The sequence below is a fragment of the Gopherus flavomarginatus genome, chromosome 1 (assembly GCF_025201925.1).
Source record: "Gopherus flavomarginatus isolate rGopFla2 chromosome 1, rGopFla2.mat.asm, whole genome shotgun sequence".
Taxonomy (NCBI): domain Eukaryota; kingdom Metazoa; phylum Chordata; order Testudines; family Testudinidae; genus Gopherus; species Gopherus flavomarginatus.
In genome coordinates, this window is record NC_066617.1 from 135,406,464 (window position 1) to 135,420,325 (window position 13,862).

General features: G+C 48.5%; 1 protein-coding gene across 1 annotated transcript; it reads left to right on the forward strand.

Moving 5' to 3' along the window:
- The first annotated feature begins 9,794 nt into the window (after positions 1 to 9,794).
- On the forward strand, positions 9,795 to 13,609 carry LOC127057817 (60S ribosomal protein L38-like). Its single transcript, XM_050966928.1, is given in 3 exon segments — positions 9,795 to 9,927; positions 9,929 to 9,982; positions 13,543 to 13,609. Coding segments are annotated over 3 exon segments (210 nt in total). The 5' UTR covers positions 9,795 to 9,838.
- Positions 13,610 to 13,862: the final 253 nt, after the last annotated feature.

The window sequence follows — 13,862 nt, forward strand, 5'->3', positions numbered from 1 at the left end:
CCGTGACCAGGTTTAATTAAACACGAGCATAATGGGGTCCGGACAAAGCGCTTATGCTGGGACGCCCTTGGAATGTATGTTGAACAATTGGAAGGCGTTTAGACGCCAGGCTGATTATGGAGTGGCATTATGCAAGGATGACTTGATAAAATTCTGTACTGTGGAATGGCCAACATTCGGGGTGGATTGGCCCGCTGGGGGATCACTCAAGTTAAAAACTGTACAAGCTGTGCATAACATTGTAACTGGGGATGGACATTGGGACCAGTACCCCTATATAGATATCTGGCAGGATCTTGCAGCTAATCCCGCCCCCCCGGTTGCGAGAGTGTAGAGCCCAAGCCATTAGGGCCTTAATGGCTCGGACCCCTGATCAGCATCGAGGTCGTCCCCCTGTGAAAAAGCCCTGTCCACCAGCTGTGATTCCTACTGCCCCTGATCCTATGCCCCCTCCTCCAGTGTACCCTGGCTTTCCGGCCTCCCCGGCACAATCCCCTCCTCCTGTATCGAATACCCCAGAAAGCAGCCCCCCCCCTTTAAACCAACGACCCCAGAAGACAACTCAGGAGACAGTGACGGGGAGGACCTTAACGGTCAGGACTCCCCGATATCCGGCCGCCTGAGGAGTAGTCATGCTAGGACGGTCGAGGAGGCATGGAAAATAGTAGGCACCCCGGGAGATACAAAATTTGCTCTTACTAAGAGCCCCGCGGTAGACAAAACTGTAGCCGAGACAGTTCTGGTGCGTGAACTGCCCCTAAAGGAAACTGTGGCCCATGATGGTGGACTCACTATGATATATGTTCCTTTCACCACGAGTGACCTGTATAATTGGAAGCACCAGAACCCCTCGTTCTCGGACGATCCCGCCCCATTAACAGCAGTTTTTGAAACCCTGGTCTCGGCCCATAACCCTACTTGGGGCGACATGAAAGTTGCTCTCAATACTCTACTCACTGCAGAGGAAAGGCGCTTGCTCCTTTCAAAGGCCCGGGAGGCACTAGTAGCAGGGGGAACGGATGCAGCTGACTTACCCAATCAGCTCCCTGAGGCTGCGCCCGTCTGGTCACATACAACTGCAGCGGGTCGAGAGCTCCATCACAAATATGCTTTAGCTATAGTACAGGGGATGAAACGCTGTATTAGGAAGACCCCAAATTGGGCCAAGCTGTATAATATTCGACAGGAAAAGAATGAGAACCCAGCCGCCTTCTATGAGCGCTTGTGTAACACCTGTAAAAGATACACAGACCTCGACCCAGAGGATGCTAATGGAAAGCGAGTGCTCATTCCCCTCTTCATTGGGCAGTCCTATGAGGACATTAGGAAGAAACTGCAGAAATTAGACGGGGCATCGGGTAAAAACATAGAGGAACTCTTAGAGATTGCGCTAAAAGTTTATGATCGCAGAGATGATGAGGAACGGAAAAAGGGGGCCTGCCTCCTGGCAATGGCCCTGAAGGGGGAGAGTGGGAAAGGGGGGGACAAAACTAAGGGACGAACAGGACCACAAGGGAAGGGAAAAAGCTCCCGTTTGGGGCGAAATCAGTGTGCTATCTGTAAGGAGGAGGGGCACTGGAAGAATGAATGCCCCCAGCGACATAGCAGGAGGGAGGGAAGCAGAAACAGAGTCCCACCTACACCCGTTTTTTATAGCGAGGCGCAAGGCGAGACATTTGTATAGGGAGGCCGAGGGACCCAGCGGCCCCTCCTGGCGGCACAGCCCGCTGGCCTGGATCCCACGGTAACAATTGAGGTAGGGGGCCGCCCAGTTGAAGCCCTTATTGATACAGGGGCTACCCTTAGCTTGCTTCCCCTTGCAGAGGCTCCCCGGGGGAGGGCTCAAGGGTGTACTATAGTCCAAGGGATAGAAGGACAAAATATAAAGTTAGAAAAATCTCTTCCCCTCCTAGTAAAAGTAGGAGACTGTCATATATCCCACCAATTCGTTTGTAGCCCCTCCTGTCCCATTGCGCTGCTAGGATGAGATCTGCTTACTAAATTGCAGGCAGAAATCTCGTTCAATAATAATGGGACTATGGAAGTTAGGCTTCCCAAACAACAAATTTCTAACTATCAAATGGCCCTTTTGAATGTTGAAAATCCTCCCCCGGCACAGCCGGAGAGTGAGAGGAACCAGCTGTCGGGGGTTAACCTTGAGGTCTGGGCTGAGGAGGGAGGTTTTGCTCGGGCTCGAAACGCTTTACCAGTACACATTTCCCTTAAGGAGGGAAGTCGCTCAGTCCGAATTCGACAATACCCCCTTAAGCTAACCACTCGGATCGGACTGAAACCTCTGATTCAAAAGTTTTTGCAGTGCGGTTGGTTAAGAGAGGGCACCTCCCCATACAATACTCCGATAATGGGAGTGCCTAAGCCTAATGGGCAATATCGATTAGTCCAAGACCTAAGGCAGATTAACAAGTTAATAGAGGCCCCCTATCCAGTTGTCCCAAACCCCCATACTATCTTGGGCCAAGTCCCCAAGAACCATAGCTGGTTTTCAGTGATAGATTTGAAAGACGCTTTCTTTTCTATACCCCTTGATCAGGAGTCTCAGAAACTGTTTGCCTTTGAATGGGAAGACCCAGACACCCATTACAAGGCTCAGTATCTCTGGACTGTTGTCCCCCAGGGACTTACTTGTGCACCCGAGATTTTTGGCAGCCAGCTAAAAAGAGACCTTGCCCTGTTCCTAGCTGGACATCCCTTGTGTAACGTAGTTCAGTACTGTGATGATTTACTCTTGAGCACTGAAACAGAGACAGCTTGTAAAGAACAGACGATAGAACTCCTTAACTTTCTTGGAGCACAGGGGTACAAGGTTTCCAGGGAAAAGGCCCAATTGGTTAAACAGCAGGTCACTTTTCTCGGATATCATCTTTGTCAGGGACGTCGTAGCTTAGGTAAAGATAGAATCCAGGCTATACTCGAAAGCCCTCAACCCCGAAATCCCAGAGAGCTAAGGGCTTTCTTGGGACTGACCGGTTTTTGCCGGCTTTGGATCCCCGACTACGGAGGGAAGGCTAAACCATTATACGAGTCCCTTACTAAAAAGGGTCTGCTTAACTGGGTATGGACCAAGGAAAAAGAAAAAGCATTTCAAGAGCTTAAAGAAGCCTTGGTTCAGCCTCCCGCTCTGGCTCTCCCGGATCCCCGGAAGCCATTCACCCTATACGTTCATGAAAGGAGAGGGGTGGCATCGGGAGTCCTGTGTCAAAGGTCGGGACCAGCCTGGCGACCTGTGGGTTATTACTCCAAGGTATTGGACCCGGTCGCCAAGGGCTGGCTGGCTTGTTTACGAGCCATGGCTGCAACCGCTCTCCTGGTACAGGAGGCTGAGAAACTAACCTTGGGTGGGGATACTGAGGTTGTGGTGCCCCATGGAATACCCCAGATACTGGGAACAGGAGCCGGGGAAAAGCATTTAAACCCCAGTCGGCATACTAGATATGAGGTGGGACTTTTGTTGGCCCCTAACCTAACTTTTAAGACAGTCAGCTCCCTTAATCCAGCTACCTTACTGCCAAATCCCCAAGTCCCTTATGGGACTAATCCCCCCCATGATTGTATTGAAGTCTTACAACAAGAAACTAAACCCCGCCCTGATCTTTCAGATTTACCCTGGTCCAATCCTGATATTGAAATGTACGTAGATGGATCTAGTTATGTAGAAGATGGGAAGCGATTTACAGGAGCAGCTGTCATAGTTAAGGAAGGAGAAATGTACAAGTTTAAGCTTAGCCCCAACTTATCTGCCCAGGCGGCGGAACTGGTGGCTCTTATTGAGGCTCTCCAGATGGGAACTGGAAAGACTATTAATGTATACACTGACAGTCGTTATGCATACATGATGGTGCATGCCTACGGAACCCTATGGAAAGAAAGGGGTTTCATTATGGCTTCAGGCCAAAGAATAGCCCATGGGGCCCTTATCAAATCATTACTTGAAGCCCTGATGCTTCCCCTCCGGGTAGCAGTGATACACGTGCGTGCACATGGGAGGGCCCCTGAAACTGAACAACGAAAGTACAATAGAATGGCTGATCAAGCCGCGAAAGAAGCCGCACGGGAAGGAGCCATATGGCTCCTCTGGGTCCAGGATACGGAAGCCAGAACCCCTGCTCCCCACTATACAGCAGAGGAGGTGTCCCACGCGCAGGCTGCAGGGGCCCAACAAACTCCCTCTGGGTGGTGGAAGTTGCCAGGGAGGGAGATTTTTGTACCTAGACCAGTGCTTCAGGAGATTCTCTGATCCCTACATAAGGAGGGACATTTGGGATCAGGAGCTATGGTCGATTTGATCACCCGGTCCCTTCGGGGATTAGGTGCACACATGGAAGCCCAAAGAATTGTAAATAACTGCTCCGTTTGTCAGCGAACAAACCAAAAGGGGTGCGGTCCCCCTGCCCCAATGGGAGGTTGGCCCTGGGCTGCCTACCCTTTTCAAAGGTGGCAGGTGGACTTTGCTGAAGTCCCCCCTTGTAGGGGTTGTAAGTATTTGCTTGTCTTTGTTGATCAATTTACTGGATGGGTGGAGTGTTACCCTACACGACATTGTCAGGCACGAGCCGTCACCAAAGCCCTGTTACATGAAATACTTCCCCACTTTCACCTCCCGGAGGTGATTGAGTCAGACCGGGGAAGTCATTTTATCTCCCAGGTGGTTCAGCAGGTGTCACGAGCCCTTGGGATCCAATGGAAATTGCATACGCCCTGGAGACCACAAAGCTCGGGCCAAGTGGAAAGAATGAATAGAACTCTTAAGGACACTCTCACAAAACTGTGTATAGAATCTGGTTTGAAGTGGCCTGACGCTCTACCGCTCGCCCTTACTCGTATTCGGAGGGCCCCACGTAAGGGTCTGAAACTTTCACCCTTTGAACTGGTCTTTGGGTTCCCTCCCCGAGTACTCATTCCGGGGTACCAAGAGGATGTAAACTGGGAAGTGGGGAATGACTCTTTGTGGAAACAGGTTTCTGCGCTACAATCTGTTTTGTTACAGTTACATCGATACGCAGCACCTTTCCAGACCCTTCCCTTGGAGCAACCTGTGCACTCCTTCCAGATCGGTGATCAGGTCCTCGTCAAAAAGTGGAAGCATGATCCCCTCACGCCACGGTGGGACGGTCCACATACTGTATCGCTCATCAGCCAGGCCGCCGTTAAGGTCCTTGGGAGCGACAAGTGGACGCACCATACTCGAGTAAAGCGGTTCCTGCACCCTGACCCAGAGGACAGCCTGACTGAAGAGGACATCAGTCCTCTGTCCTCTCCGGCTCCGGAAGCCCGGAGAGACACAGGCGAAGATTCTACTTGGGAATACCAAGGACTGGAAGGACTAAAAGGACTGTTTAAGAGACAGAAACAATGAAACCATCCTTTGTTTTTCTGATATGTATGTTTAGTTATTCATATGGTTGGGAAAATAGGTTTATGCAACTAGGGGAAGTAATAGCAAATTCTTTTAATCTTACTAATTGTTGGGTATGTGGCGGTCCGGGAGAATTGAATGAGTGGCCCTGGGTAGCTCAGCCGGTACAGCCCAAGTGGTGGCTAAGCAGCTTAAGCATAGTACATAAGGGAACGGGGAGGTGGGCTGAGGACAACGGCCCTTGGAGACTCTATTCTGCTGGAGTAGGTGTCTTTTGCCTTAATCGAACAAGACATGAGGGAAGGTATATGGGGGAAAGTAAGTGTGAATGGACTTTATCTCTGGGATTTGATTGCTGGGATCCTCACTGTCGCCCATATGACTGTTTCAAGTACCAAGGACGATGGAACTTGACCCATGTAAAGCTAACTAACAATAGCTGGGTAAGATGTTCCTACTGGAATCACAGGGGCGATGGTTGTAAAGCAGTAGGATTGGATGGGTACTTTGATGCCCTCTTTCTAAGTTGCCAGCGAGATAACACCACTAACAAGCACCATGTGGTACGGTGGTATCAGTGGGCATGGCAACACCTTAATGGAACCCGAGTTACCCATTTTCGACAATTTTGGGCTAGTACCAACAGCCCAAAATTTGGTTGTAATTGTGTGTGGAAGGCAGGGGCTGGGGCGTGGAAATGTAACTACTGTAATCCAAATGTGGACAAATTCCTAGGGGGACCTATAGAATCAGGCAACGCCTTATACTATGAGGAACCGGGCCCTGCTGATTCCCCTGAAACCTGGGATGGCCCCTTTGCCAATGGAATCTGGGCCTTAAAAGGCCACTATTGGATCTGTGGATCCCATGCTTATCGTAGGTTGCCTCCAAACTGGTCGGGAATATGTTACATAGGATATATTAGGCCTTTATTCTTTTTATTACCTCAAGCCCAAGGAAATAAATTGGGAGTTAAAGTTTATGATGATTTAGTTAGAGAAAAACGGTCCTTGGATTCCACTTTAACCGCCGGAAGTTCCCAAAATTGGGGAGCTCAAGAATGGCCCCCTGAAAGAATCATCAAACATTATGGACCGGCCACCTGGAACCCCAGTGAGCTTGTATCCGGGGCCAGGGAACCAATTTATAATCTAAATCGAATTATTAGGCTACAGGCTATCTTGGAAATAATAACTAACCAAACAGCTGCAGCACTAGACCTCTTGGCCGATCAATCAACTCAAATGAGACACGCAATTCTCCAGCACCACATAGCTCTTGACTATTTGCTAGCAGAGGAAGGGGGACTCTGTGCAAAACTTAATGAGTCTAACTGCTGCTTACAAATAGACGATAATGGCCAGGCAGTGAAACAGTTAACTAAGGAGATGAGGAAAATAGCACATGTCCCAGTACAGACCTGGGGCGGCTGGGACACAGATTGGTTTACCTCCTGGCTACCACAATGGGGATGGTTACGGAAAGGTTTCCTCCTTTTTATACTCTTTATCACCATCCTATTAACAGTCGCTTGCTTCACCCCGTGCTTAATTGCAGTGGTCCGAAAACTGGCTAGTCAAGTTACATATCAACAAATGATGATATTATACAAGCCGGAAGAATCTAAGGTGCAAGGCCCATAAGCTCTTAAAATGTTTTTAAGGGGGGAAGCTTGATGGAAAAGGCCTAAGACTTAAAAAGGCCTGCGATTTTGGCTTCTGCCTCTTCTGCTTTTAGCTAAAGGAAGGGCCTAGGGATTTGAATGATAAAAGGAACCTGAGGATCAAGGACAGGACAGGCATTTAATCTCATATTTAACCATGTCAACTATTTACTAATTGGCCTGCTTGGCACGTAAATATATGCAGCTGTTTTCTCATGTATCCCCAAAGACATTTAATGCCAGAGGGTCAAGGCATGTACCTTATACTCCCTTCAAAGTGACAAATGTATCCGCAACAGATGTCTCTTGTATCCCCCTCCCCAAAATAATACATGTATTCTGTGTAACCTGTTATCTATAGGTCAGCATAATGACGTAAACGGGATGAGAACTAAAGTTGTTTGTTGGTGATTATAAAAGGGGCTCATGTCGCCCATGAAAGGTGTGTTCTTCTTCTCTGGCACTAGTCGAGAAGAAACACCCGTTCAGCTGAACGAGAATAAAGGTGTGGTACCCGTCTTCTTGTCCTCCGTGCCTCCTTGGTGTAATTAGGTAAGCTCCAGGGGGAAACGGGCCCTATTTGGCTAACAATAACAAAGAATAGCCTGACCCATCCTAAAGATAGGGGCAGGAGTGTAATAGGATACAGTTTTGTTTGCACCAACATGTACAAAGTGAGAGATGGCACCCTGACATGTAGAGGGGTTGCACTTCTAAGAGTCAGGAGTGATATGTAACTTGTTTGTACCTGTCTATAAAAGTGTACCTCTGAAGAGTTGTCTTTGTGTGGCCTAGGGGACAGTGGTAACTCCCGTCACTGTCTGAGCCAGTCCATTGTCAGGGAGCACATATGTACTAGCAGACTTCTGATCCGGAGAGCTAGAGACTGTGTTTCATTTGACAATAAACCAGGCCGGGTGCCTTCGTACCTTATCAGAGTCTGTGGTCATTGAGGGTTCTCTCAGGGTCTGCTGGGTCAGCTATCTGTGCAGAGCCGGGGCAGCACACAGAGGGAACACACACACGCAGCCGACTGTTATCAACACTGAACAGAGCAGAGCACCACACCGGTGATGTCTGATGACAATGAGTGAAAGCCTAGAATAAATGTGAAAATCCCATTAGTCCCGAGATGGTTCTTTTGAGCCAGTATAATATAACCAACAAAAGCTATGGCACACATGGCTTGTGGGTCGCATGTACAAGAGTGAAACCAAAAAACCAAACCACACACTCTGCTTCAAATGCACCACTGAAGTCAATAGTGTTATATTCATCTAATGTATCTCTTTCCATATCCACAATCCCCAACTAGACAAATTATTGTGATGGACTCCTTCAATGGACACTAATATAGTCAGAAATTTTCCCCAGGTCTTGTGTGTGCACGTGCATGTGTGTGTGTGTTTCAAAGCTATAACTTAAATAAGAAGGAAGAAAAGAGTGCTACCATTCTGAAATAATATAATTGTTTATGTAGGACCTACACAATACTGTGTTCTTGCAATTCCTTCTGCTGGCCGTGAAAGCAGCAGTTAATTAATATAAATTATGTGCAGAGCGGAGCTGATATAATAAATGGTGGTGCAGAACCACGCAAGTAAATAAGTTTTGTTAATTTCCAATGGGGTTTGTTCGGGGGGGAAAGAGAGAGTAGTGGGAAGGTAAACACACATTGAGGAGAAAAGTCATTTGTGGCTAGACTGAAAATTTAGAGTAAATCCATAAAGGAAGAAATTTAAATGTTAAACATTTAAACAATGCAGAGTTATAAGATTAAACTAATGAAGTTAACCAGTCATTTAGTATCAAGAAGATACACACACACACACACACACACAAAATAATACTGAGGGCATGTCTTCACTCCGGCAGTGCTTTAACATGGCTTTGTAGTTGCGGCATGAGCTCTGTCCCAGCCAGGGCCGGCTCCAGGCACCAGCCGAGCAAGCTTGTGCTTGGGGCAGCAGATACTAAGGGGAGGCATTCCGTCCAATCATAGGGCGGCACGACTGCCCAATTTTTTTGTTTTTGTGTTTTTTTGCTTGGCTCTGGGTCCAGGTCCGGATGCCCTGCACCCAGGGGTTTGTTGTTGTTTTTTTTCGCTTTGCCTCTGGGTCCAGCCGCCCTGCACCCTGTGGTGTTTGTTTTGGTTTTTTTTGGCTTTGCCTCTGAGTCCGGCCTCCCTGTGCCCAGGGTTTTTTTGTTTTGTGTTTTTTTGCTTGGGGCATCAAAAAAGTCAGAGCTGGCCCTGCTCCCAGCACTATAAAAAACCCACCTCCACGAGGGAAGTAGCTGCTAGTGCTGATGCACTGTCTACACTGCCACTTTATAGTGCTGAAACTTGCAATGCTTAGAAAGTTGCAGCGCTGTAAAGTGGCAGTGTAGACAAGGCCTAAGTCACTTATACTATTTGATCCAAACTAATTAACCTGTTTGGCATGTGAAACTGCTCTAATCTCTTTTTCTTTGAAAACCATTACAATGCAAATCACAGTAACTAAACAGGTGTTTGTTTTTTGTTTGTTCATGTTACAGCTGAAAGCTGAACAGGGACTTCAGCATGAGACTATATTGTTCAGGGTTGGGTTACATTCCAGAAATACATACATCTTCAGGGTGTCTATGCTGAGAAAATTCAGACCCATAATTCACCACTGCTGCAGTTTCAACAAACTCAATAGTACAGTGACAATACTAGTATTTTGCTATGTCTTCATATTACTCCTTCTTTTACAGGCTTTTCACCATCATGTTTGTGGCTGCTTGAGCAGCAAGTGCCTGGAGCTCTGCCCATCACCATGGCACACAAAATTGAAGAAATTAAAGACTTCCTGATCACAGTCAGGAGGAAGGATGCAAAATCTGTTAATATAAAAAAGAACAAAAACCATGAAATTCAAGACCTGCTGAAGCCAGTACCTATACACTCTGCTCATCACAGACAAGGGACTTGGCTACACTGGCAAGTTAGAGCGCATTAAAGCAGCCCTGGGCACCCTAACTCATGATGCATCCACAATGGCAAGGCACGTAGAGCACCCAGACTCTGCGGCTGGAGCACTCCTGATAATCCACCTCAATAAGAAGCAAAACGCTTGATGCACCCCAGCTGTAGCGCTGCAGCGCCAGTGTGGACGCCCTGGTTTATTAATGCACTCTGATCAGCCTCCAGAAGTGTCCCACAATGCCTGTTCTAGACACTCTGGTCATCACTTTGAACTCTACTGCCCTGCCTTCAGGTGACCAACCATCAGATCCATCCTTTAAATACTCTGGGAATTTTGAAAATCCCCTTCCTGTTTTGTCAGCCAGGCGTGGAGTGCTCTCAGTGACTCTTTCCAGGTGACCACGCCTCCATGTGTCAGGCGATCCCCAGTATGGAGCAATGGCAAGGTGCTGGACCCCATCAGTGTTTGGGAGAGGAAGCTGTCCAGTCCCAGCTGCGCTCCAGTCATAGGAATTACGATACCGTTGGGCAGACAGAGGAGGTGTCCAGTAAGCGGCTTTTATTTTGGGAAGGAAGTTGTTCAGTGCAGGCTCTTGGGGCGAGGAGGGTTAGGGCTGCATGCATGCCTAGATGCTGAATAGGGCATTGATGTTCTCTCTCACATCGCGGTAATCGGCCTCATGATCTCTTCAAAGGTCTCATACAGAAGCTGGGCAATCCGCTTGCGCAAGTTCCTTGGCAGAGCTACTGTGCTCCTTGTCCCAGTCAGGCTAACATGTCTGTGCCACTGTGCCATGAGGGGTGGGGGTCCATTGCTGCACACAGGCAAGCTGCAGATGGGCCAGGGCAGAAGCCGCATTGTAGTAGAAGCCCCTCCCTTCCTTCCCAGGTCACCCTCAGCAGCGAGATATCTTCCAGGATGAACTCCTGTGAAAAATGTGGGGACAGTGTTCAGTATAGGGGGCCCCTGCAGCTGTTGGCTCTCTCCAAGACACAGAACCCCAGAGGACAGTAAGGCCATGAAACTTGCCCCTGTGCTTACTCACCTTTCTGGGGGCTCCTGTGAGTTATGTGCACTTGCTTTGGGATGGGCAATTTCTGCTGTTGTGTAGACTGTGCTTGCCCTTAAGTATGAGGGAATCATTGCTCTGTCTGGTGTGAACAATGCTGCCTCTGTTAAGTGTTGCATTTTGGCTTTACAGATGCAACCTTGAGATCTCAGCTGTCCTTGTTATCAACAACCGAAAGACTCCAAAGAATCAGGAAGTGGCCACATAGAATCAAAAAAGACCTGCTGCATGAAGTAATGCAGCAGTCCATTAATGAACATTAAAAAGTGCAGGAGTGGCGGGAGAGTGAAAGGAGGGTCTGCCAGCAGAATGCGGATGGCCGGCATGAAAGCATGGAGCGGCTGCTAAGCATTGTGGAGCGCCAAGTGGACTCAATACAGGCGCTCGTAGCAATGCAGGCGGAGCACTTCCACACCTGTGCCCCCTTCCCCTGCAGCCCTTATCCCCAAACTCTTTTCTTTGTGCCCCCATGTCACCTCCAACCCACTTTCCTTAACATCCGGGTTCTTATCACCACCGGCTGCCTCCAACACCTGTAGCGTCACCACTCAGCCCTGCAAACTATGATCCCTACCCACTGCACTCAACCCTCATCACCATGCATTTTAGCCAGCCAGAAGTGCAGCACTCATTGCACAGCACTCCAGACAGGAAGGCTGAGTATGATAATAGGACATACGCAAATCTGTGATTGTACTGTTCCCCACCCCACTCCCTTGCACTTTCTGTTTCCCAAGCAGTTGTGTTTCTTTTCAATAAATGAATTTTCTTTTCAATAAATGGATTTTTTGGCTTTGAAAACATTCTTTATTATTGCATTAAGTAAAAGATACCTTAGCCTAGAAAAACAACAGGCACTGCAAGTGAGTGTAGCAGAAACAGATTCCTACTAACGGAACCACAGCACTTCACTCCCGTGCAGGGCACCAAACATTACTGGTGGCTTTTAGCCTCAAATTGCTCCCTCAAGGCATCCCTAATTCTTGCAGCCCCTCCCTGCTCTCTGGCTGTTCAAATTCTGCCTCCAGGTGTTGAACCTCAAAGGTCCATGCCTGAGTGAATATTTCACCCTTCCCTTCACAAATGTTATGGAGGGTACAGCACGCAGATATAACCGTGGGGATGTTGTCATCAGCCAGGTCCAGCTTCCCGTGCAGACAGCACCAGTGACCCTTTAAATGGCCAAAAGCACACACCACAGTCATTCTGCACCAACTCAGCCTGTTGTTGAACCACTCCTTGCTGCTGTCAAGGCTCTCTGTGTAGGGTTTCATGAGCCACGGCATTAATGGGTAAGCGGAGTCTCCAAGGATCACGGTGGGCATTTCGACTTTCCCTACGGTGATCTTCTGGTCTGGGAAAAAAGTCCCGGCTTGCAGTTTCCTGAACAGGCCTCTGTTCCGAAAGATGCATGCGTCATGCACCTTTCTGGACCAGCCTGCGTTAATGTCAGTGAAATGCCCACGGTGATCCACAAGCACCTGGAGAACCATAGAGAAATACCCCTTCCAATTAACGTACTCGGAGGCTAGGTGGGCCAGAATTGGAATATGCTTCCCATCTATTGCCCCGCCGCAGTTAGGGAAACCCATTTGTGCAAAGCCAGCCACAATGTCAAGCATGGATGCGATTAATGGCCGTGCAAACTTGCATCAACATGATTCCAACGGTCGACTTTCCCACTCCAAACTGGTTAGTGATTGATCGGTAGCTGTCTCAAGTTGCCAGATTGCAATAGCCACCTGCTTCTCCACCATCAGGGCAGCTCTCAATCTCGTGTCTTTGCATCGCAGGGTGGGGGCGAGCTCATCACACAGTCCCATGAAAGTTGCTTTTCTCATCTGAAAGTTCTGCAGCCACTGCTAGTCATCCCAGACTTGCATGACAATGTGATCCGACCACTCAGTGCTTTTTTCCCAAGCCCAGAAGTGGCGTTCCACTGCGGTGAGCATGTCCGTGAATGCCACAGGCAATCTCATGTCATATGCATTATGAGAGCTGACATCATTGTAGGACTCCTCACTGTCAGTTTGTAGCTTAAGCAGTAACTCAACTGCCATTCATGATGTGCTGGTGAGACCCATCAGCATATTCCTCAGCACTTCGAGGTCCATTCCCGCAGACCGAAAGGGAAGACAGAGCACACAGTACAAAAAACATTGAAAGATGGCGCCAAATGTGGATGGAAGCACAGGGATTGCTGGGATGTGAAGTGATTCATCATGCGGCGTGGGGACAAGACCCAGAATGCCCCGCACCTGCCCCTCACCTGCTTCCCACGAACCGCAGCACCAGAATGGGAAGAGGTGTTCTGTGGGATAGCTGCCCATAATGCACCACTCCCAATGCCATTGCAAATGCCATAAATGTGGTCATGCTAGTGCATTTGCAGCTGAGAGTGTGGACACACTGCAGCGCTTTCCATACTGCGCTCTCCGAAGGTGGGTTTAACTCACAACGCTCTACATCTGCAAGTGTAGCCATGCAAGGAGAAGGCTGAGAAACTGAAGAAGTCCCAGCCACCTGGTTTGGCTGTGAAAGAACTTAAATGAACCAGTCATTCACAGAGCTTTTTTCATGTATTATAATAAAAGAGGGAACTGTTTTAAAAAAAGCAGAAGCTTCAATATAGAGAGAGCACTGGAGATTGTACCATAGCAATTTTGCCAAGCCCAGAGATGACCTGTACCTGCCAATAGTGGAGGGGACGGGGGGGGGGGGAAGGATACAGAGTGAGGACAGCCAGTTTCAGGAGTGTTACTGAGCATACCCCTCCATGCGACACCTCTGGCCAAGCCGACATGT